Source organism: Brassica napus, chromosome C7 (assembly GCF_020379485.1).
Source record: "Brassica napus cultivar Da-Ae chromosome C7, Da-Ae, whole genome shotgun sequence".
Lineage (NCBI taxonomy): Eukaryota > Viridiplantae > Streptophyta > Magnoliopsida > Brassicales > Brassicaceae > Brassica > Brassica napus.
In genome coordinates this window covers 26094025-26120781 of record NC_063450.1, presented here as the reverse complement: position 1 = coordinate 26120781, position 26757 = coordinate 26094025, and the positions used below count along the sequence as shown (strand labels likewise).

At 35.0% G+C, this 26757-nt stretch overlaps 1 protein-coding gene, 1 long non-coding RNA gene and 1 pseudogene across 2 annotated transcripts; 2 read left to right on the top strand and 1 right to left on the bottom strand.

Moving 5' to 3' along the window:
* The first annotated feature begins 212 nt into the window (after positions 1-212).
* Positions 213-1948, top strand: LOC106395375 (F-box protein AUF2). The gene has a single exon (XM_013835850.3). It carries the CDS (start codon positions 840-842, stop codon positions 1794-1796), a length of 957 nt encoding a protein of 318 aa, XP_013691304.1. The 5' UTR covers positions 213-839; the 3' UTR covers positions 1797-1948.
* Positions 1949-6142: 4194 nt separating this feature from the next.
* Positions 6143-10704, top strand: LOC106392412 (annotated as a pseudogene).
* Positions 10705-11008: 304 nt separating this feature from the next.
* On the bottom strand, positions 11009-12205 carry LOC106392413. Its single transcript, XR_001278794.3, has 2 exons — positions 11942-12205; positions 11009-11404 (listed from the first exon to the last, which is right to left on the bottom strand). It is a non-coding gene; the product is annotated as an uncharacterized LOC106392413 (long non-coding RNA).
* Between the last annotated feature and the right edge of the window lie 14552 nt (positions 12206-26757).

Genomic DNA, 26757 nt, shown 5'->3' with positions numbered 1-26757 from the left:
AAATTTTTGATTTTAAGTGAAGTGACAGATTTGTAAATAAGAAAGAAATGCAATGGCTAAATGTGTAAATAAAACAAAATATTTAATCTACTATCTGTGTTTCCTAACAATTCTCATTTAATCTGCTATCCAAGTTTCCAAACGACAGAATCTGTAAATGATAAATAAATACAGTGACTAAATATGTAAATAAAAAAATATATTTAATTTGCTATCCTTGTTTCCAAACAACGTTCATTTAATCTACTATCTAAGTTTCCAAACAGTACCAAAAGGTACTTCAGTTTTAATAATATAGATATATATATAGGATTTAGTATACATTGTATACAGTATACAACTATACATGTCTAAATCGGTTGTGTGCCCCCATTGTTAAATAGATTAACCGTTTTTCGCCAGAATCATCCTCAACTTTTCGTCGAAACTTTAAATAAACCATTTTTTATGAACTTATGAGCTAAGCTAGTACAAACTACCATAAAAGATATGAATCCATTAAAAAAGATTCTATTACTATTATGATTCTTCTTGGATTTTTCCTGTACGAATCAAGATAATGGTAAACAAATGTTAAAACAAGCGTGGAGCATCGATCAAGGAACGCTTATAGACCGTCCGATGTAATCCTTTTGAAAATTTCAAACTAACCAAAATAAAAATAGCAATAAAAGACGGCAAGTGCAAGAAAACGATCTTTCCTTTGTTTTTGGGTTTACCCCTCTTTACCAGTAGTATAAAACTATATGCTACACTCTCCTGACTCCAAATCAAAATAATAGAAACTCAAAAACATAGAGAGGGAGAGAGATAATCAAACAGAAACTCTCTTCTTCGAGATGGACGTTTTTGATGGACTTCCAGATGCGATCGTCGTCGATATCTTGAACAAAGTCGGTGACGTCAAAACCTTACATCGTTGCAGTTCTGTCTCCAAGAGATTCAACTCGCTTATACCTCAGTCCGAGTCACTCTTCGTCCGACTCGACCAGGACGTTACCACCGAGTCACGACCCGATTCTCCCGTCAGCAACATTTTCCAATCATTAGTCAAGTCCTTCCAAGGTTTCCTCTCTTTATTTTCTAAACCGGCTAAACCGATCCGGTTCACGAATCTTTCACCGAATATTCCTTGCAAGATTCTATCTCGGTTTGACCGGATCAAGAATCTTGAGGTCGAGCTTCCTGGCGGCGATGTAAGCCTTGAGAAAGGCGCCGCCGTTAAGTGGAAAGCAGAGTTTGGTAAAACTCTTAAAACCTGCGTCGTCGTCGCGTTTTGCTCCGCCTCCACCGTGTCCTCTTCTTCTCCGGACGGCGAGTCAGACGCCATTGGACTGAAAACGCGCGTGGTGTGGACGATAAACGCCTTGATGGCCGCGTCGAGTCGTCATTTTTTGATGAGCGAAGTCTTGAAGGAGCATAAAGAGATGGAGAGTTTGGTGATGCATGACGTAGGAGGAGAAGGGACGGTGGTGATGAGAGCGGATGGGCTGAGAGAGTTTCAAAAGACGGAGGAGGCGCGTGGGGGAGAAGCGGACGAACGCCTGATGAAAAACCGGAGGAGTGTAGTCCCGAACGTGAGGATGAGCATGAGGCACGCGCCTTCGCTTAAGCTCAAGAGCGGGATCTATTTAGAATCTGCGACGCTCGTGATCGTAAGGCCGAGCGATAAATATTCCGACTTCGGAGATGATGAGTTGGCGACGGAGGCTTTCGCCGGGAACTGTATGTACGGTGAAGCTGTGGTCGCTTTGTTAAAACGTGAGAAGATTAATTTAGAAATTAATTCATTTTAAGCTTTTATTGGGCCTTGTAATGGGCTTTTATGGCTTTCTTGTAGGAAATGTCATTTTCTTGCACGTGTGTCGTGTGTCGTGTGCCGTGTGGCCCGTGTGCGCATTTACATATATTATACTATACAAAAGCTGGCTTCAACACTTGACTTGCGTATATTTTTGGTCAATATCCGAAAGCATATACGGATTTTGATTCTCTAGTGACCAAAAAGATACAATAATATGGCATGAATTGTGCCGGAAAACGTCAGAAGTTTACTAAGAAAATTCGTTCAGTGACGTCTGAGTATTTGTTATAGAATGTAGACGTCACTCAAAAATATTTTAAATCCCAATTATTAAATCGAGTAGAGCCTTTTCTTTATAATCTTCAACAACAGTTTAATGTTGTTTTTTTCTTATCTTAATCAAGATATATCAGGGCTGTTTGTTTCATTGACGCAGGTTCCTGCGGCTGCGTCTGCGGCTGAGTCTGAGTCTGCGGCTGCGGCCATTCGTTTGGTTGTTGTTCGTTTTGCAGCCGCAGACTCAGACTCAGCCGCAGACGCAGTCGCAACTTGTTGTTCGTTTCAAAAACGCATGACATTACCGCAGCCGCAGACGCATAAAGTAGATTTAATTATGTTCGTTTGGTTGCCGCAGACGCAATTTTCATTTATTTCATATTTTAATTTTATGAATTTGTAAAATTGTATTTTAAATAAATAAAATATTATAAAATTGTAAAATATTGTAAAATTTCATATTTTAATTTTATGAATTTTATGAATTTGTATTTCAAATATCACATAGAACTGATAATCAAAGTTATAAAAAAAAAAAGTCATTAACTAAAACATTTAATACGGTAAACGACATCTACCATATTCATCTGTGATGCTCTTACGCAAAGCTTCCATCGCTCTATCACCGGTCGGCTCATATACAATATGTCCACCACCACCACCACCACCACCACCATCATCATCATCATCACCTTCTTCTCCTTCTTCTTCATCACCATCAGCTCCTTCTGCTTCTTCTTCTCCTTCTCCATCATCATCACTTTGCCATTGTACAAAATCTTGATCTTCCCGATGTGAATCACGTATGAAGTTGTGTAGAGCCATCGTCGCTGTCACAAGCTTAATCCACTTGACCAGACCATACTTTGGATGCTTACGATCCAAAATCCTCCATTTTGCTTTCCATACTCCAAATGTCCTCTCAATCACCGATCGCAATCCTGAATGCTTTCGGTTGAACAACTCTCGTGCACTAACTGGTGGTCCTCCTCTAGAAAACTGACCAAGATGATATCGCATACTCCGATGCGGACCAAGATACCCCGTCCTAGTCGGATATCCGGAGTCAACTAGATAATACTTTCCAGGAGGAGGATGTGGGAAAGAAGCCTCATTCCTTGCACAATGAGTCAAGACCTTCGTATCATGTGCTCTACCAGGTACACCGAGATATGCGTATATGAACTTCATGTCGAAGTTACATAGCAAGAACATTCATTGTAGGATCTTGCTTTCTACCTTTATATGCTTCTGCATTGTGACTTGGAGGGCGAACCGGCACATGAGTTCCATCGAGTGCTCCAACACAATCTCTGAAATGAGGCCAATACGATCATCATTCCTCAAAACCGGACTCACTCTTCCAAATTTGCCTTCTTGTGGTCTTAATGTATCCTCCGCAAACTTCAGAATAGAACAGGGACAGTCTGAGAAAAAAAAATCAAATGTCAGTTCAAAAGTTCTATTCTTTACCAAGCAAGTAAGAACATTTAAAGTAAACAGAGAACTAAGGAAACAAACCTTACTAAAGAGGGTCTGAGCTTGAGAGAGTGAGCTTGAGAGGTTCTGAGCTTGGAGAGGATTTGAACTTGAGAGACCTGCGACCTGCAAAAAAAACAACAGACCTCTAGAAGCTGGCAAAGGACGTATTGTGTAGTCACAGAACATAACTAATCAATCAAAAACATCATACCTTGAGAGAGTGAGCTTGAGAGGGTCTGAGAGAGAGAGAGCTCGGAGAAGAGAGAGCTCGGAGAAGATAGAGCTCGTGAGAGAGAGCTGGAGAGGCGTCGGTGTATCTGCAAGTAAAACAATCAATCAAAGAACTGTAATCCGAGCTAGTAAGCAAACACACAAACACAAGCGATATAAGGAACCTAAACAAAACACCATCGCAATTAAGTATCAAGCGATATAAGGAACTCAACACCTTGAGATTGGTCGAGTTATCATACCTCCAGAGAGTGAGCTTGAGAGGGTCTGGAGAGAGTGAGCTTGAGAGAGTGAGCTTGAGAGAAGAGTGAGCTTGAGAGAAGAGACAGAGCTCGCGTCGGAGATAGCTTGAGAGAGAGAGCTCGAGATCGAGAGAGCTATGGAGATGGGTTTCTCACGTCGGAGATAGAGAGAGAGCTCTGGAGATGGGTTTCGTCGGAGATCAAGAGAGATGGAAGAGATGGGTTTCTCGCGTCGGAGATAGAGACGCGTCGGAGATAGAGAGCTCGAGATCGAGAGAGATGGAAAATCGTTTTCTCGCGTCGGAGATAGCTTGAGAGAGAGAGCTCGAGATCGAGAGAGCTATGGAGATGGGTTTCTCGCGTCAGAGATAGAGAGAGAGCTCTGGAGATGGGTTTCGTCGGAGATCGAGAGAGATGGAAGAGATGGGTTTCTCGCGTCGGAGATAGAGACACGTCGGAGATAGAGAGCTCGAGATCGAGAGAGATGGAAGATCGTTTTCTCGCGTCGGAGATAGAGAGCACGAGATCGAGAGAGCTATGGAGATGGGTTTCTCGCGTCGGAGATAGAGAGAGAGCTCTGGAGATGGGTTTCGTCGGAGATCGAGAGAGATGGAAGAGATGGGTTTCTCGCGTCGGAGATCGAGAGAGAGATGGAGAGCTCGAGATCGAGAGAGATGGAAGAGATGGATTTGGTCGAGCTCGAGCTGCGTCGGAGAAGAGAGACAAGCACTGGTTTGCGTCAGAGATTGAGAGAGAGAGAAGTTGGGTTCAAGGTCGAGAGAGAGAGAGCTACGTCAATGGGTTGCGTCTGCGGCCATTAGATCTAGGTATTTTGATAGTTAGTGAATTAGGTTAAGGGCAAAACCGTAAATAGGTTAAGCAGACGCAATATTTAAGTCGCGGACGCTGATGTTTTCTGCGTCTGACGCGTGATGCTGCGTTCGGCCGCAGCCGCAGACGCATGTACCCGCGTCAATGAAACGAACAAACTTACGAGAAAAGCATAGCCGCAGCCGCAGCCGCCGTACCTGCGGCGACAAAACGAACAGCCCTATCATACTTGTGACGCGTGGTGTTTTTACTTCTTGAGTTTTTGTTATATGGTGTAGTGATGAATCTAGATCAGTGTTATAAACTCTTATTCTTCATTATTGTATTTGTATATCTATTAATTTGCAAATATGATTTAGTGGCAAGAACTTAACATGTAGGATCTTGATTACAGAAATTGATAAAATGTTATTTGATCCATCATACGCTATTTTATATGATATCATGTTAATTTTATTCGATGACTTATTGTTAATGATGCTCAATTATTTACGATTTTGCTACGCTTAAATCTATTCCAACAAAAATGCTGAACACTCTATACATTAGACAGGCGAGTTTTCAACCATCCTGTCAGAAGAAAAGAGAGATATGTGACTTGTTGAATCATTTTATTCTATAGATATTCTATTAATATGCTATTCAGTTGGTTATGAAACATAGATTATTGTTTAGACGTTAACATAACTGTTGATCTTTTCAGAATGCGCTAAAACATCATTTTTAGGACTAGTGGAAATGAGTTCGAAATAATATTGGTCTTAGATTACTTTTATTTATAGGCATACGGAATTGACAAACAATAGATTCTGACATCATTAGAAATACATAATCTAGGTGGTTATCATTGTTTTAGCCACCAAGTGGCATCGTGACCAAAAGGACATCGTTGATTAGCCACTGACACACTAATTTAATCACGTTAGTTGTTATAAATATCAAAAGCTGCGGAAGTTATAAACATGGGGATTATAAGGTCGAAGATCTGGTGGTCCATACATGTTACATGATTACCAATAATCTCTTGTTATTTGGAATGAATATACTATAACAAAACATCTCTTATAATTGAAGCTTTGTTAGTGCGGAGTTTAGCTCAACTATTGTCCATAGGTACGAATGATGACTAAGTCTAATACGTTAGATTAAAGTGTTAGGTAGAACATTTTGTTGGTATGCAAACGAGAGATCCAAGTCGAATTGAATACAAAGCTTATTCACCAATTGAGTACATTCACCAATTGAGCACACTTTGAATAGAAAACAATCTCCCTTTGCCATTCTTTTTTATCATTCATTGTGTATAACAACATTAGAAAAGTGGACCTTTTTTGTCTAAGAAAAGTGAACCTTTAAAATGATCAATTTATGGCTTGATCATCAACCATCACCCTTGTCACATTCTTATATTTCTTTCTTTTCTTTATTGAAACAATATACTGAATTTGAATGTTTAAATGATGATAAAATATTTCAAGAATCTATGATGCAAAAACAAACACCATAAATTAATTTAAAAAAATACATCAAACTTACGGGTTGCTAAATATAATTTACGAAAACAGCTAATTTGTGCTCTGTTGTAATAGTTGAAGGACAATTCACCCTATTAGTTGAGGGATCATGATTCAAGTCATTTCATCATGATTTTAGTTACGGTTTTGCCTGCTTAAAATGGCGCGAAATTTCGTTTTTCTTTTAATTCAACCATATTTTTTTATGGTACCAACAAAACTTATAAAACTAAATATCAATTTATATATAATTAATATTTTTAATTAAGTAAACAAAAGAAACAATTATAATAATTTTCCATGGCAGAAAGTATTATCTTATCGCAAAAGCTCAGCTAAAAAGCTAAAACAAACAAAATTTAAAGAACAAGATGAATAGAAAGCAAAATTTTAAACCTAAAGAGAGAACCACTCAACCACACATCAAAAGCTAAAACACCATCCTATAAATCTAAGAAGCAAGCGAAGAAGAAGAGAGAATCAAACTGAAAAAAAAGAGATGATCAGAGGAGGAGGAGGAAAGTCTTCAGGTTACTCTGCAGATCTGATGGTTTGTTTCTTTTCAAGAACACACTTGTCTTTACCTTCTAAATCCATTATTAGCCCTTCTCATTCCCTTATCCGCCGTCAAAATGCTCCTCACCACCGCCGCAGCTTCAGTAAGCTCTCAGGAAGCGGCGGCAGCCTGCATAATAGTCAAAGAGAGGTAGCAGAAGAACCAACGTCACCGCAAGTCACGTGTGCCGGTCAGATCAAAGTGCGGCCTAGTAAACGCAGTGGTGGAGGCAAGAATTGGCAGTCGTTGATAGGGGAGATAGAGAAGATACATAGAAGCAAGTCGGAGGGTAAGTTTTTGGGGATTAAGAAGGATGCCATGGGGTTCTTGACGTGTCTCCGTGATCTTGATTTTCGGTGTTTCGGTGCGTTTCCTCCGGTAGATGCAGTCTCCCACGAAGAGGAAGAAGACGAAGCTTCGGGGAGTGTTTTCTCAAAATGATCTAATGTTCTACACGAAAAGGAAAAAGCGTTTACAGACGTGGAAACAGCGGTTCCGCCGCCAAACGCGTTGTTGCTGATGCGGTGCAGATCTGCGCGGGCCAACAATGAATGTGAAAGCACTGAAAAAGATAGAGGAGAAGACGAGAAGGAGACAGTGATGAAGAAGAAGGATCTGAGATCATTGATGGAGAAAGAGAAAAATGTAAATATGGTGGTGAGGAATTACGACACAAACTGTTACAAACTCTCTCCAGACATCTCCAGGGAAACATGGGTCGTAGGTGGAACTCAAGATCTTCTGTTCCGAAGCCAAAACTGGAAGAGATAATCTTTGATCATTGTTAAATCCGTTTGTAAAACTAATACATTTTCTTGTTTAATATTTTCGAAAATAAATTAAATAAATAGTTTTACAAACAAACAAAATTTATAAAAATAGAAAGTACTGATGAAATGCCTATATTAACTTAGTGGTATTTTTTTCCAGTTATAAAAATGTTTAAATCATAATTTCATATTTTGTTTTACAGAAAGTAGAATTCGCATTCTACGAAGTAGAAAATGATTTTTTTTTCATTGAATCTAATATGCTTACAAAACGTGTTCTACAAAAATAAGAGTACTTTAAAAATATTTAGAATACACATTATGCGCTTAACCTACGGCTCTAAAATCTGTAGAAATTGGAATCTACATGTTACTATAAATCTAAAACTTGTAGAAATTGAAATCTACACATTACTATAAATCTACACATTACTATAAATCAGAAATCTCTATAAACTGAGTTCTACATATTTACTGAATTTTACGGATAAGGATAATCAGTTCCGAAAATATGGGAAGAGAATATTTGGAAATATTTAGTTTCCTAATATTTTAAAATTGATCTTAAAAAAAAAACGTGATTAGCATGGACGAGATCATCACTCGTTTACATGGACAAGCTGATCTCATATCTACGAGAAGAGAAGAAGGGGGGTATGGTTCGTTTCAGTTTCATAATCTGACTGGTGTCTTGGAGACAAGATTGTCTGATGCTATTTTCCAGCCAGCTAGTGGTAAGATCAATGTTACTGGGTCGCTAGTGGATAGGTTAGACTGGAGCTTAGAAATGGATAGAGAAACAAAGAATGGTGTTCATCAGGAACCTGAGGAACAAGAGAATGGTGTTAACCAGGAACCTGAAGAACCGCAGAATAGTGGTGAAAACAATCTTGAAGCTGTCTAAGAAGAGGGTAGCAATGGATTGGAGCAAGAGAGTTAAGGAGGAGAGGTTACTTAGAAATGGTTTATGGATTTGATAAGCAGACTGAGATCGCCACAGCTACAGAGGTGAAAGTGGATAATACAATAGCTTGGAGTACATTGGATTCATCATTTGTGCCTTTCCGTTACCATATTCTACGTAAGATTTCTTTGCTTCTCAGGTTTAAGATTACAACTAGGGGTGTCAATTGGTTGGGCCACCCATGGGTTCACCCATTCAAAACAAACATGGGTGGGTGATGGTCATACCCAAATAATTTATGGTCTAACTGGGCTAAAGACCCACTTTGCCTATGAGCTAACTGGTCCAAACCAAATGGGTGTTGGGTTGGCCCAAAACACTTAATTTCTAGGGTTTAGTCAATTTGGGGAAAAATCATTCCGAGATTCTTTTCGACTTTTCTTCTCGATCGGTCTCTGCTTTTCGATTCCTGGCAAAATCGCGATGAAAATCGATCTCTGCCTCTCGATTCGTCTTCTCCGGCTTTGATTCTCTTAATCCGAACCAGATTTATCCATTCTCTACTTCTTCTTCTCGCGATTTCAGGTATGCTTCATGATAGATTGGGTTATTCTGTGTGCACTGACTGCTACGATCAGTTGCTCAAACACTGGCCAAACGTTTATTTGGCTCTTGAAAACAACCTCGAAATCGTTCTTGTAAGTACAGGTTCACGCTTCATCTTATTGGCATTTGTATTATCTTCTTAGGTTTCTCAAGTGATGTAGTACGTGGTGATATCACTCGAATATTATTGTATCATTAAAAGAATATCTAGTCTAGTATATAATGATGGTATCATTACAATTTGGTGTGCATGCCAGAGTTTAAAGGAAACGAATTCTACTTGTTCCTGCAGGTGGTGAATAAGATTGATCTTCCAGGCGCTGAGCCAGAGCCCAAAGCAAGTTCTCAGGGAGATTGAGGAGGTTAGTGATCCTCTTATAGCCCATTTTAGAGTTTAGAGTTTTCACTAGATGATTATGATTCTCTGTCCTTTTACAAGTGTTGTGACTTGAGCTGTACCATTGTGATCAAAATAGAAAAAACTAAGCTTTAGGAACAAAACCCAGAGAAGAAATGGTTATGCTATAGATTAGATAAGCAAGCTTCGGTGATCTTTGTCATGTTCTCTGGTAGATTTAATATGTATTTGCTTGTGTGTATTTGCTAAAGCCGAGCTTTATTTTCCTTGTCCAGTAAATTAGTCAATTGTATTTAGTACATTTACAGACTTTACTGCATATTACATTTACTGACTTTACTGCATATTGCTCTACAAATTTCCAGAAAGCTTTTGTTAATTCATTAAGCTCCTGCTCTTGTTTTCTAGTTCCACATATGGCAAACGTTTCTAAAATTATTTAATCTAAGGTTCACTTAATTCACGTATATGAATTCCATAATGGATATAATCTGAATAGATTATCATAATGTGAAACAGAACAACATAGAGTGGGGATGGACTTTTTTTTTGTTCGTGTGGAACTTTATGAAATAGTTTTTAATTATTATATTAGATAGATTATGTAATGTGCTTGCTTACTTGGGTCTCCTGAGTTACTTCATATGTATCATTTTAAGTTTTGTTGTATACTCATGAGGTCTCTCTGAGTTTCTATCTTATAGTCATAACTGAGTACATGTAAACTTTCATATGTTAGTTTTATTCTCTTAACTGAGTAATTGTTTAGATTGTTTGGATTCAGAAACACAGTTTGCTAATATTATTTCTCTTTGATTGATCCTTTCTCTTCAGACTTATTCAACATGTCATAACTACTAAAGATTTGTACTTTCATCTGCAATTGTCTTGAGAATTTGGTAAAAATCTGAGGTTGAATTTTCTTTTTTTGTTTGTTGTTGCAGACTGCAAATAAGAGGAAACAAAGTCACAAAGCTGAAACAAAGTGAATTCATAAACAATGTTGTTAAAAACTTATCTTTTGAGATTGTTTCAGATTTTCAGATTTTTCAATGTTGTTTAAAGTTTCAAAATTTTACTACTCAATTTTGGATATTTCTATCATATTTCAATATTGTTTAATATTTAAAGTGAGCTTAAATTGAATTTAAACATATTTGGGCAGGTGTTCAGAAAAAAAAACAAATTTGGGCCAATACTTAAATTACTTATAAATGGACGAGCTTGGGTGTCCAGTTGGGTGATGGATGTTATTGGATATGAGTGTTGTTGGGTGTGGGTGTTTTGAGCCCAGAAAAAAAGACGTCCAGTTGGACATACCCATTTGGGTGTGGTCCAACCCAACTAACAGGCCTAATTACAACCTTGACTTTGTTTACAAGGAAATGGACAAGAGAATAAAATTCTCCAACAAGTTGTTCTTTTGAACTTGGATTCAAAGCAAGGAACATAGCAGAGAGTAGAAACAATGTTTATACAAAGAGTGCTTATACAAACCACTAAACATTGAAAGATAAGACACAACGCAAAGGGGAGAGATTTGGGGATCCCATATGAAGCCCACCATATTGCGTATTTGGTTGTCCTACATGCTGATCTTGCGGTCTCCACCAGATGACTTTGGTAGAATAATTGGTTGGCTGGAAAATTGTTGCTGATGCTGGTGTGGCCGCTGGTGATGCTGCGGTTCAGGATATGATATTGCTCTGTGCAGGTTTCTTTGCTCAATAAGATCTGGAGTAGAAAAAGGCTGAGATATCCACCTTGTGTCATTGGAATCCAGTATTTGCTGGCCATACAAATGTGATGCATCAAAGACAGAACTACCATCTGCTACCAAGGAAATAATAAATTACACGTAAGAAGAAACAGAAGCTATGTGTATCTCTAAAGTATAAAAAATTCGAGGGAGCAAAGTCAAACATACTCTGGACAGAGAAACACAACAATACAAGAACACAAACATACAGAATAATCAAGAAACAAGACACAACAAACCTAACAAAGAGAATCCAAGAAATTTCAGAACAAGACACAAAAAAGAACACAAACACACATAAGACCAGAAATCTCAGAAGCTAACAACAACGGAAAGAAAACAAGAAATCTCAGAACAAGTCACAAAAGAAGAACACAAACATACATAAGTCCCAAAATATCAGAAACTCACAAACTAACATAGACAAAACAAGAAATCTCAGAACTATCGTTCTTAAATCGATTGACAAGAACACAACATTGAACTATTTTCACGCCGGAGATAAAGAGTTTCACACCGCCGGTGCTTCATAGAATATCTAACACCAAACTACAAAACAAATGAAAAACAAAATAGAAAGAAGAAGAGTCCAAGGGACAATTGCTTACCTTTACCGCTTTACGCCGTCGTGAGAGGGAGAGCTTACGCCGGAGCACACACCGTGAGAGGGAGAGCTTACGCCGAAGAAGAAGAGCACTAGTTACGCCAGAGAAGAAGAGCAGTCGTCAGGGAAGAGCTTCACTCTTTGTCGCCATCGAGAAAAATAGAGAGACGGAGAGGCGGAGACAACAATGTCGGCGTGTGAGGAGGGGATTGATTAGGTTGATAAACTGATTTGGGAATTTTATTTAAAATTATAATTAAGTTTTTTTTTGAGCAACTAATAATTAGTTTTATAAATTATACTATTAATAATATATAATAATTATTTTATAGTATAAATTTCGAATTTATAAATGAATTTTAAGGGTATTATTGTCATTTTAAAATTATTTAACTTAATGAGACAATTAATAGATCAAATTAGTTTAGTAGGACAATGTTATCATTTTTTTGTTTAAAAAACAATTTTTCCTACTTTTTTTTGGGCAAGTGAGTAATAACTTACCCTGTTCTAAAAATCGGCCGCCTGGACCTGGGCGCTACGCATCACTCTTCCGCCTCGATTTATGTCAAATCGGTTTAAAAAACCGATTTTCTACGCCTAGACCGCTTAAATGACCGCCTAGCTGCCTAATCTATTTTTTTAATTATTTTTTCATTTTATTTTTAATAATATTTTTATTTATTTATTTGATCTAAAATTTTATAAATATCATTTATATTCATAATTTTGATGAAAATTACACTATATTAAGTTTATATATTCTATTTGTGTGTTTTATACAATCTTAAACATGAAAATGTATTAATGTTATACACAATTAAAGATTAACATGTTTTATAACATAGTAAACAATCTAAAAATTATGTCCCGCATAATTTTAGATTAATCTCCGATTTTCTCTTTAGGCGGTAGGCCCAATTCGACCGCCCAACTAGCGCCCAGCGCATTTCCGAACAGGGCTTATAAGTAAGCTTTTCTTACAATAATATTAATAACATTCATGTAATTTTGAGACAGGTTCCGTAAAATTTTCTCTCTATAATACACCAAAAAGTTATTTGTATTGTTCCATAATGAGCCGGTGGTAAATAACATTGGTCAACTCAAAACAAAACCGAGTACCTTACGTCGCAAGCTATCTTTTTCGTGCATTTCCTAATTGTGGAAATCTGAATTACTAATTTTCCAAGTCACATACTGAGCGAGAACAATTCCAAGAGACTATGGGTCTGTTCGAGAAGTTCATCTAGATGGAGATGAAAGTTTTGTTCGTTTAGGCATTAAAAGTGCAACAACCGGATGACTTTCGGAAATTTAGGTTTAATTTTAAAGTTCATTCAGCTGAACCAATTGGGACCATTTGGATGGAGATAGTTCATTTAATGTGGTATAATGTCTATTATGCCTCTCATGTACTTCACAAATTACAAACCTAAACATAATATCGTATCATTTTGTCACACACGAAAACTGACAAAACCACAAAAACGCATTTTTCCGCGAAAACCTAAAAACGAATTTTTCACGCCAAAACCCTAAAAACCATTTCCGGACAAAATTGCAGAAATATGTTTTCATGCCAAATCACAAAAACGCGTTTTCACGCCAAAACTCCAAAACGCATTTTTTCCGCCAAAACACAAAATCATGTTTTTCCGCCAAAACCGAAAATGCGTTTTCTCATCAAAATGCATTTCCCGCCTAAACTGCAAAACGCGTTTTCTCGTGAAAACCGCAAAACGTGTTTTTCCGCCAAAACGCATTTCCCCGCAAAAATGTTTTTTCCCGCCAAAACGCATTTTCCCGCGAAAACCACCAAAACGTATTTTTCCGCCAAAATGCATTTTCCGCAAAACGCGTTTTCATGCCAAAACTACAAAAACGTTTCTTCACGCCAAAATCGCAAAAACGCGTTTTCCCGCCAAAACCGTAAAACATGTTTTCTCGCCAAAACCGGAAATTGTTGTTTTCCTGCCAAAACCGAAAAAATCTTTTTTTCCCACCACGAAAAATTTTGTTTTCCCGCCAAAACCGAAAAACGTGTTTTCCCGCCAAAACCGAAAATCTTGTTTTCCACCAAAACCGCAAAACGCGTTTTCCCACCAGAACCACAAACATGTTTTCTCGCCAAAACCGAAAATTGTATTTTTTTCCGCCAAAACCGAAAAATCTTGTTTTCCCGCCAAAACCGAAAAATCTCGTTTTCCCGCCAAAACCGCAAAAATTCGTTTTCTCGCAAAAAAACGTATTTTCCCACCAAAAGCGCAAAAACGCGTTTTCTCGCCAAAACCAAAAATTGTATTTTCCCAAAACCGAAAAATCTCGTTTTCCGCCAAAACCGAAGTTACAATCAGTTTGTTATTAATACTCTTTTTAGTTTAAAACAAAGTTTTTTTTTTCAAATACATGTTTATCAAATTTTTTTGTTTATTAGAAGTTATTATTGGAGTAAAATTTTAACATATGATTAAATCAACACAAGAGTATTTTGGTAATTTGTTTACTAAACTCATTTGGATGGAAATGAAAATAAAGAAACAAACATAAGATCCATTTAGATAATTCATCTAGATGAGCTATCTGGATGGACAAACAAACAGTCACAAAAATCTGAATGGATCATCTGGATAGATCATACAAATGAATCATCTGGATGGAGATGAAAGATGCTGAAACGAACAGCCCATATATAATCAACTAACCGCGTCTCATCTACCTTATAGCTAGAATCAATTATATCAGGAACGTTTAATATAGAGTATAGATATAGGGTTTAGAATTTAAATTTACAATTGGGTTTATATATTTTATTTGTGTTATATTTAACTTATAGTGATTAGATTTATGATTTTGTGTTAAACTAGTAGTAATTAGATTTACGATTTAGTTTTTAAAATTAAATTTTAATGTGTTTACTTATAGGGTTTGAAGTATGAAATGAAGTTTGATGTTTGGATTTTAAGGTTTAAAAATTAATTTATGATTTACAATTATTATTTTGTTTAAATGGAGTTTAAGTTTAAGATGAGATTTTAAGTTTGAAAAAGATTTGATTTATGGTTTTGTATGTAAGGTTTAAGTTTGTATTTAGGATATAGGGTTTGAGATATGTAGTTTAGTGTTTAATTAGATTTATTTTAGAAAGGACTTTAAAAAATAGATTTAGAGTTTTATGTTTAATATTGGGGTTTACAATATGAAAATATTAAATATAGAGATTAGGTTTAATATTTTGGATATAGGATTTAAATTAGACGTTTAGGATATAGGATATAGAATTTTTTTAATATAGCCACAAAACTTACGTGGGAAAATCCTGGCTACTAACACATTTACCAAAATAATTTATATATGGTAATATTATTCAATTAGTTTCAAAGTTTCATTTTTTATTTTCATATAATTATATGTTTATATCGAAGACCATGAAACCATTTATTTCTAAGAAGTTTAACTCGAGTATATATTGTGTTTCCTTATAAAATATGATATTATGTGTTTGTTTATTTATATTATGTAATAATTTTATTCTATGATCATGTAATTTATATTAAATAGTGATTGTGTTGGATTATTTTTAAAGTAAAACAATTGAGTAATATTAATAAATATGAAAAGTGAAATGTTATTAATAATTAATGATAATATTAGATATGAAATACATTTATAATATTCTTTTACAAAAAATTAAAGCAAATAATTAAATTAAATATTATTTTGTTTTCTCTTTATTTTAAAGAAATTAAAAATATTGAAGATAAAAATAAAATCAATCATTGAAGATGTTTTGGAGTTACTTACAGGCTACAACTTAGAAACGATAGCCTAACTCAGAGGTTCTTGTGAACAAAATAAACATCCATAGTGTTGGATCCCACTATGAAATTCTCTCGATTTCACCCCTAAATGATGGAGGAATAACTGATGTCAAAAAAAATAGGAATAATTGGGCTATAAATTTTATTTTGAAGTAGCTGTTTCCCATTCTTTTACTGTTATTATTTTTATATAATTATATGTTAATATCAAAGATCTTAAAAATATTTATTTCCAAAAATTCTAGGTTTGATTTAGAATAATTTAAAACAAAGAAGTTCATTTTTCATTTCAAAACACTTCAGTTAATCCCTTAAAAGATATATATATATATATATATATATATATATATATATGTATATATATATAATGTAATGTTCTTTGTTTATTTTTAATGTTAACTTATATGGGTTATTGTCGTATGATAATGGTTAACTTATATTATTAGTTGTTAAAATACAAGGATAAAATTAGTAAATTTGAAAATACATGTTGTTACTAACAATTAATGACAAAGTACACTAGAAACTCTATAGATTAATACTTGATAAATTAATAAACATAATAAATTAATATATTTATCCGTTTCCAAGTTGAGCCGGTGCAAAATATGACAATAATTATGTAAGATAATAAAATAATATTATTTAAAAATATTAAGTATATATGTATGGTCTTATTAAAATAATCAATTAATAATTATTATGTTTTTTTTACAGCAAAAACATTTACAAACTCATATTGACTCTGTAAACCAAATCGGTAACTCCACATCCATGTGAACGACAAAAGACGGTTGTTTCCTAGCACTGCGTGCTAAGCTATCCGCCCGTAGGTTCTCCGTCCGTGGTACATGAACGATGTCTGAGTTGAGGAAACTTCTTTTCAAAAGCTTAATGTCTTCCAGATAACTTCCAAATGCTGGCCATTATTCTGTTCTGAAACCATCTTCACCAATTGAGAACAATCTGTTGCAAACGTCACCTGAACCTGTCTTAAATTCTTCATACATTTCATTGCCCAAATTAAAGCTTCCACCTCCGAATGAAGAGGTGAGAGACATGCCCTTACATTCCTTGCCCCTAATAAACCATCGAAATCCGGTAAAGTACTATATCAGCCTTGCCCTGAAAATAAATCCTTATCTTTTCATGATCCATCTATGAAGCACCATTGTCCTGACGTCACTAACGTGGAAGTGGTCTGTACCTGCTGCCCCCTTGTTGAATCCTTTACTACATGTGCCTCAGTCCAGAGTGATGACTCTAATTCTGCTAATTTAAGTGTTTCCCTCAGATCAATATCCAGATTGCTAAAAACTTTACTATTCCGGCATTTCCATATATACCATAATATCCATGCAAATTGGTGGTCATCCATCTATGGGTTAACTCACCAAAAAAGATGATCCATATTAGCAAACAAAGAACTGATAGGAAAAATATTGGGATGCGATGGGATTTTAGATAATGCCCATACTTGACGTGCTGGAGGACATTCAAAAAACACATGGTTTGTTGATTCCTCTGGATCTCCGCATCGGGCACAACGGATATCTCCTTGTATCCCTCTTGATTTTAGATTTTTCAGTACCGCTATACATCCTGAAAGGAGTTACCATAAGAAGTGTTTTATTTTCGGGGGGCACCGCACTTTCCAGCAGAAAGCTTTTAATGCATCCACCGTGGGACCATAAAAATCTGGTGGTTTTTCTTTATCAGGATATACCCTTTCCACTTGATAACCTGATTGGACCGAATATTTTCCGTTGTTGGTAAAATGCCATCTATTTCTATCCTCCATCTGATTCAGACTTAATGGAATACTTTCAATAATTTTTACATCCTGAGGATCCACCAAAGTCCTGATTGCCTGTAAATTCCATGTTCGGGATTCCTGATTAATGAGGGAATCCACTGTGATATCCGGGTAACTGTTTTTAAGGTTTTTGTTTGCTGGTCTCGGGCGAGTAGTTGGGATCCAAGGATCATTTCATACTGATATAGATGAACCTGTTCACACCCTTTTAATTAGTCCTTTACAAACCAAAGATCTAACAGAAATAATACTCCTCCAGCCATATGACGGGGAGTATGAACGAATCGGTTCCAGGGGTGAAGTATTCCTGTAGTACCGTCCGTTGAAGACTCTTGAAAAAAGAGTATTTGGCTTCTCAATCAGCCTCCACAATTGCTTGCCAAGCATTGCTGTGTTAAAATCCATAAGATCCTTAAAGCCTAGTCCACCATTATCTTTAGGCAGACATAGTTTATCCCATGATTTCCAATGCATACCTTTTGTACTCTCTCCTGGACTCCACCAAAACTGTGCTACTGCACTCGTTAACTTTTTAACTGTAGCCTTCGGTAACCGATAAACATACATGACATGGTTTGGCAGGGCCGTAACCACCGACTTAATAATTATCTCTTTTCCTCCTTTGGTAAAAAATCTAAAAGTCCAAACATTAACCCTATTATTCAAGCGTTCTTGTACAAAACCAAACACATGTACCTTAGATCCTCCAAGACTTTTTGGTAAACCTAAGTAAGATCCCCATGCCTCCTATATTCTGAATTTCCAATATATCTCTCAATTCTTGACGACTAGCTTCTTCAATTTTATGTCCAAATTGAATTGAAGATTTCTGAAAATTAATTTGTTGTCCTGAGACAGCCTCATATTCCTTAAAAATCCTGAGAATGGTATGACACTCCTCCTTATTTGCCTTACAAAAGAAAAGACTATCATCTGCAAATAGCAAATGAGACATTGCTGGACAAGCTCTTGCTACCTTTAAACCAGTTAATTGTTTCACTCTCTCCGCATTCTTAATATTCGCGATTAAAGACTCAGTGTACATAATAAATAAATACGGAGACAAAGGATCTCCTTGTCGTAGGCCCCGTTGTGGGATGATAAGACCTCGTGGCTGACCATTGAGAATGACCCTATATTGAACCGAAGAAATACACTCTAACATTAAATTGATCCAACGAGGATCAAATCCCATTTTATGAAGAAGAGCCTCAATAAACCTCCACTCTATCCTATCATACGCCTTACTCATATCCGTTTTGATCGCCATAAACTTATTTTGACAAGACTTATTGGTCCTCAGTCCATGAAACATTTCCTGCGCTATAAGAATATTATCCGATATTAACCTACCCGCCACAAAAGCCGTTTGTGTCTCCGAAATTAGTCGCGGGAGACAAATTTTCAATCTTTGACACAAAACTTTCGAAATAATATTGTAACCCACATTACATAGACTTATCGGCCTTAGATCCGTCATCCTTGTGTGTCTCTCTATTTTCGGGATCATACAGATATTAGTAGTATTCAACTGTGGATCCATATTTCCTGTGAGGAGAAAATTATTCACCATCTCAACCACATCCTTCTTAATAACATGCCAGGAATGTTGATAAAAAAGAGTTGTCATCCCATCCGGACCTGACGCTTTCTCCGGATGCATCATGAATAAAGCTAGCCGGACCTCTTCCTCCGTTGTCATTCTCAATAAAATTGATTCATTTGGGGGGAAATAGATGGAAATATCTCTTCCAAGAAACTATCAAATTCCGTTGGATCCGTGGAACTAAACAAATCTACAAAATAATCGACCGCCACCTTCTCAACTCCGTTCTCATCAGTTATCCAATCACCCAATACATCATGTAGCCCCACTATTTTATTACGAACCCTACGCTACTTTGTCAGGGCATGGTAAAACTTAGTATTAAGATCTCCAGACGAGTACCACATATTCCGGCTTTTCTGATGCCAATATTCCTCATCATCCTTATAAGCTTCTTGTAACTTCCTGGAAACCTCAAGAATCTCTTCTTGTGATCTGCTATTATTCATTTGAACTTCTTCTAGAGCCTGTTGAAGATCCTTAATTTTGTCCTTCCCATATGGTTGATTGTCTTTTCGCCATGAAGATATTTCATGACGACAATTATTAATTTTTGTAACAAAATCCCCTGTTTGTCCTCCCTGACTTTCCGTCCAGCCTGCCACAATTGATTCCATAAGACCCTCTTGTCCAATCCATCTCTTAACAAACCTAAACTGTCCCCTTTTTTTCCTTGATACATTATCCTCTAAAGAAGCAACCACGGGACGATGATCAGACCCCACCAACCTCAAGTATTCTGTGTAAGAACAGGGGAAAAGCATATGTCATCATTCCTCATTTGCCAAAGCCCAATCCAATCGACATCTGATCGTCACTGCTCCTTTTTCTTTGCCTCTTCTTCCTTGCCAAGACAGTGTATTGCCTCTAGCCGGAAATTCCAAAAGTCCACTATTCCTAATCATATTGTTAAAAGGAATGAAGGAAGTTGTGCTTCATTGGGAACCCCCATCCTTTTCATGATTCCCAGTGATTTCATTTAGATCTCCAATGATAAACCAAGGTTCCGAGTGTGCTAATCCAAATCTAGTTAATCTCTCCCAGACCTACTCTCTTAACTTTTGCACCGGTTGCCCATAGACAAAATGAAGGAACACTTGTTTTCCTTTGGCCACCGCCTCTATATCTATCATCCTATTGCTGGAATATAGAATTTTAACTTGATATTCATTGTTATAAAAAAAGAGCCAAACCACCACTCCTCCCATTTGGATCCACAGTAACCAAACTATCATATCCAAAATGAGATTGAAACTGTTGTACGAAATCGAAATCCTGTTTCGTTTCAGATAAGAATAAAAAATCTGGTTTATGTTTGTGCCATGTTTCCCGGAGATAACTTATAGTCCAATGACTTCCTAATCCTCTACAATTCCAGCTTAATATTTTCATATATAACAATATTTGTATTGCTCCCTCGAGCCAGAAGATGCAGGTTTAATGAGACCTGAGAGTATTTTAACATCAATTCCCCACTGCCAACATTGCCTACCAAAATCAAATTGTGCCCCCGTAGAAATGGATTCCAAAAACACCATAAAAGACCAGACGTAAGATACGGTGCATTTCTTCTCCATTCCACAAGCCGTATCAAAACCTGAGTCCCCGTATAAATTTTAAAGCAAGCCTCGTAAGCAATTGGCACCCTTGCTCGCACCTTATTTTCGCACCACACCTCCATTTGGTTAATATAATTTACTAAATGTAGATGACATAAACCACCAAATATTTTCTGAGACTCAATGTAACAGCCAGAATCAAACCGCACTTGGTTTGGTGGTACTCGCTCCAAAACCGGTACGAGAACCCTATACCATCTTGCCAATTCTTTGCAGCACAGCCAAGTTACCTTCCCATGTTGATCATTCTTCGCCTCGCCATGCCTTCTCTTTGTTAGGCATAATGAGACCAACCACCATATTTGTACCTTTGATAAATATAGAGCCCATATCCATTGAAGATTAATAAGATCAAAGTGAAGCCGTAAAAAAAAACAGGACTTGTTTGCATCTTGAAAAGCGTAGAAATGATATGCAGTAATCCAAAATAGTGACCAGAGCCTTTCCGTTCTCAATCGATTCCGCATCAACCAACTATCCTTACAACCATATCTCACCAGTATAACCATCTCCAGGCACTCTTGTGATCTTTGTGTTTGGTTTAAAGGGACCAAACGCATTAGCTGCTGTAAAGTGAGACCATCTTGCAGACCTTGATAAGATCTCATAATAACAATACCATAACCAAGAACTGACCAAAGAAGACCAAATAGCAAGAATTCAAATCCATAAAAATACCAAAAACCAAGAAGACCATTCTTATTCCAAGTCAAGATCTTATAACATGATCTAACAAAACGCTGAAAATAATAGAAACTCAGACAAAAGCCAGAAACAAAACTAACAAAGATGCTCATAGAGCTTATTATGCCAAATAAAAAGAAAACATTGGAAAGCACCCCTTGCTTGCATAACTCCTCCATTGCTTGTACTTCCATAAAAGCTCCTAAGGTTTGGAAGAAGTTGGCTTGGGGTTTGAGGGACCCCTTTCCTCCTGCTGTTTAGCTCCCTCTCCTTGACGGGTTGCAGGTTTAGTAGCCGTACGTTTACGAGTGGCCATAAGGGCCTAGACCATTCGTGCCTTTGTAGAGCCCCCTGCAATAACAGTGGACTTACACAGACCTTTGTGCACCACCTTTTTCTTATCCGCTTTACCAACAACTGGATCCTTCTCCTCTGGCAAATCATTAACCACATCCCCATCCGCTAGATTCAAGACCTTCGTGGCCTGATCACTGTTCACCTCCACTTCCCCATCAGATAGATTTTGAAACCCATCACCACTACCCTCATCATTCCCCATTCCATGAACCCGTTCCTCATCTAACTCCATTACATCATTCTCAACATCATTATTCTCATCTCCTAGTAATTCATTAACCACATCTAGACCATTTTCCTCACACTCAGGAGCCGAAGTTACCTTTTGGACATCAGCCAGAATGATTGAACTAGCAAGGTTTTCCTGTAGTGGAATCATAGGAGGAGCCTCCTGCTCATTACGAGAATATTTTCCCCGCTCCTGCTGCTGGATCTCTCCCTCTTCCCGAGCCTCCTTGGCAGCCCCCGCTCTTGGACTTGTGCCCCCACCATCGAGAAGATCTTTATGTTTCAGATCCTTGAAACTACCATGAATCCTTCGCACAATCGCGTTCTGATAATGTAGAATCCCATAAGAAAATCATGTAACCCCTTGATTCCCTGGATCCCAATTGCGTAACTCCATCGAACCCTAGAAACTTGTCACCGTCGTCTTCGCCATGAGAGAGAAAAAATCTGGTTTTTTTTATTTTTTTTATTACTAATAATTATTATGTTATAATATATATATATATAACATAAACAAACATTTTATTGTTTATTTTATATAAAATTTATTTTTTCTACAATTTTGTTTTTCATTTCAATATTTTGGTGTTATTATATCGAGTTTCATATATAACACATTTGTATTTTACCATACATATTCAACTAACATAACATATAATCAAATAATATAATTAAATAGATTAAATTCAGTTCTATAAATTTTAACTAATATATAATATCTTGAGATTATATATTTTGGTATTTAAATATAACTATATTTTAAAAATATAAACCTAAAAAAATTTTTTTTGCCAATTAATAACTCTAAAATTAAAAAAAAATTATTACAGTCATAACATTATTTATTTATAGAGTTTTTACTGCAGTAATGTAATATATTTAAAATATTCCCTTTCAGAAATTAAGTTAATAAAAACTATTAGAGAAATATTGTTTCGTTTTGCAAACGAGACATTTTTGGGGTCGAAACTATTGGACTAATTGACCACGACACAAAGTCATGCTTTGAGGAGGATGCAAAAGACACTTTAGATGGTCGCGTGAAGAGAGGAATCTACGAGGATGGCAGTCAAAAAGCGAGTAGCACGTGAGAGGCTATGGTTTTCGTAACTTTCCTAAATTGGAAACCAAATTAATGATATTCCAAGTTAGTCTTACATCTTTTTCAAAACTTAAGACCATCTACAAATATTTCCCTATATTTTTTTTATCAAAATAAAATAACTTTAGAATATAATTGGGTTCTATTCCAATGATACTCTATTTAGAGTAAAAAAAACTCATTTTTACTATATTATAGAGTAAAAAAATATATAGTACTATTGAATTTTTTTACTCTAAATTCCATCTTATCTATTATAATAGAAGTCATGATTTTTTCATGTGTGATATTTCATTTTGGACCATCTCGTAGGAAATCATAGCATTTAATGGTTTTATCATTTTCCATATATTTTACCTATTAATACAAAATATTAAAACAAGATTAAACTATAATCTCGATGTTCTATAATTTTCTCTTCATTAAACTTTTTTACAAAAAAAAAAACAATAGTCAGAACTTATACGTAGAATAAGGCAAATGATTAATAAACTCAGGACTTCGTAAAAAAAAAAAATTGGTACGCAAAATGTTACCAACTTTAACTTTTCTTTTTTTTTCAATTTTTTTTCTGACGAAGTCTAAAGGTAGGTTTCTTTTGCTCAGTTCTTAAACTACACGAATCTAAAGCTTGATTTATAAAATAATTTTAAAAGCATATATTTACCATCACATAAAATGTCATACTTTTCATATATTATGTTATACCTTAGTTATAATTTTGCAATATATTTTTATATATTTATGTTGACTGATATATAATTACCAAAATCAGATTTATATAATATTTAATTATATAACCCGGGCTTTTAATTCTGGTGGTAGAGGACTCACAGCTGTGAGTTCCGCCACCTTGGTTCGAGCCCAGCCACTCGTAGACGGCTTAAGTGGCAAGAAAATCCGATTTTCTACGGGCTTTGTGGTGATTAGTCATTAGGTCTAGAATGCTTTTGGAACCACACCACGGTTAGCAAAAAAAACTTAATTATATAATAAATCAATATTTTTAAATCTATATATCTGTTTGAAACCTAACAGTGTTGAGATATACCTGACTATTTTTATTATTTATTTATTATATATGTAAAAAGTACAATAAAATCTATATTTTTTTGAAACAAACAGATTTCAGAATATGAAAATATATTACAATTATCTACAGGTTATACAGTCAAATAAGTAAGAGATGTTAAATAATTATATTAACTCATTTCCATTAGCCAATATTAAAACAACATTTGATCAATACAAGACACATTAGAAATGAATGACCTCATTTGAATTAAAAATTATTAGAAAATAAGACAATAAACAATGTGAAACAAGTTAAATAAACAAATATATTTTTTGTTAATAAAAAATAATCATGTTTTTTTGAAAGTATGGATTAAAATCTAATATTCATTATAATGAAATATGAATATTGAACATAATCATGCAAGAATTTATTCATATTTTAATAAAATCACTAATATACTATTTCTACAAAAGTTTCCAAAATCGTCTACTATTAATATATGGTAAATCCAAAAATTTCTCAAAAATATTATGTAATATTTGACATATTATATTTTCTAAATTGCACTTAAATCATAATATATTGTTCCGCTTTTCTTGATATCTTAAACATGAAAAATACCTTAATAATCACTAATCCATCTATATATAATATTACACATAATGTTTCATTTAATATTTAGTAGTTCATTTTATCATATATATAAATAACTAATACCAAATGTTTAACTATTACTGTACATGAATATTAAAAAATGTCATAAATACAAATAAAATTACTAAACAATGAATTATTTTTTTTAGTTTTTAAAAACTTTTTTTGCGTCCCCTAATATAGATATATCAATATGTTATATATCAATTTGTCTAATAGTAAAATGTAAATCCAATAAAATAAATATATAATAAAAACGACAAAATACATGTGACGATCTGAAACAAATAATTTACATCGTACAAAATATAAAATTATTATGTTTGAAAAGTCATATAAACGTTTAGCTACATTGTTAATGTCATTCATATATATCACTAATGAGATCAAATAAATTTTTGTATATATAAATGAAGGCAATGAGATCAAATAAATTTTTGTATATATAAATGAAGGCAATATCCGCGCGGTTGCGCGGATTCAAAATCTAGTTTTAGTGTTAAAAATAGAGTGAAAATAGAAATGCTCTTACTAACTAAAATTAGAAACTATAATCAACTAAACGGGCGCCATCCGAATAATTTTCTAGCGAAAACGAGGCCACATTATTAAACATAAATAAATTTCTTTGACATCTTTATCTTTTTTTCTTTGTAAACTATGCATTTGTAGCAAGCTAAAAAATCACAGCATAATCTATATCTATACAATTAAAACAGCTTACACTTCGAGAATTTTCCCTAAAAATCCTTACTTTTCAATGAAAATTGTGTCATTCATTAAGGGTATTTTGTACATTTGAGAACATTTAATCACCTAACACACTTTCTAATTTTCTTACTATTTGTTTCCTTTGTTTATACTTTTTAAAATAAATAATATGATATAAATCGTGGTTAGCAAGATTTTAGGGGCTAACAAAATTTAGAATATTATATATTCACGAGTTAATAGGAAATAATTTATACATGAAATCTTTATAACTGTTTACGCATTAAATATATTTGAGACCCGCATCAAAACTTTGTGAAACTCATCAACAAGAATGATTACTATAAATATAGCATGCTCTTTCGCTTGAGTAAAATCAAATGGGCTGTAATAAACCTAAAGCCTATCTTTTCTATTGGGCTTAAGCAATAAAAAATTAGTTATTCTTCGGCAATTAATCCGAGTGATAGCATTTATTTATGTTCAATCGACCTTTTAAATCCTTACAGATTTATTGTGCCGAGTAGCCAAAATAGCGGCGGTAGCCTCCGTTAAGCATTTTTCCGGCTGCAAAACTGGTACTGCCGAGTTTTTGAATTCAAAGAGGGGAATATTGTTACCATGTGAAAAATATGAACAAATTTCTACAACGTTGAACTCCAAATGCTTTACCGCATTTTGAATGAAAATTTAATAATAATATATATAAAACATGAACTTACAAATATTTGACACATTTTTTATGAAAGTTGCAAAGAAACAAATACTCGCACTTTTAAAGCGTGGATCAAAATCTAGTACTATATTAAAATATAGTCACTTTAAAAATCCATCGTACAAGAATCATAGTCGGATCATTTCACTAAGAACATAGCAGATTAAATTTATATATATTAATACTAAATCTACATTTTTAATAACAAGAATCTCTTCTATTTTTTCCCTTTCCACCTTTTGTATGTTAATTAAATCAGTTATGATTTCAATTTATTTTCAGGTTTAATACTAGAGGCATCTTCAACCTATAACACCATTTCGGTGTGAGAATTAAACCATTTAAGTGAAGTTTTAACACTAAGAAAATTCTTCTCCATCTAGAACACCACATTTAACACCAAACTTTATTTTCAAATTTTATATTAAATTAGAAATTTGATTATTATTAAATATACATAATAAATAAAATTTATTATGTAATTAAATT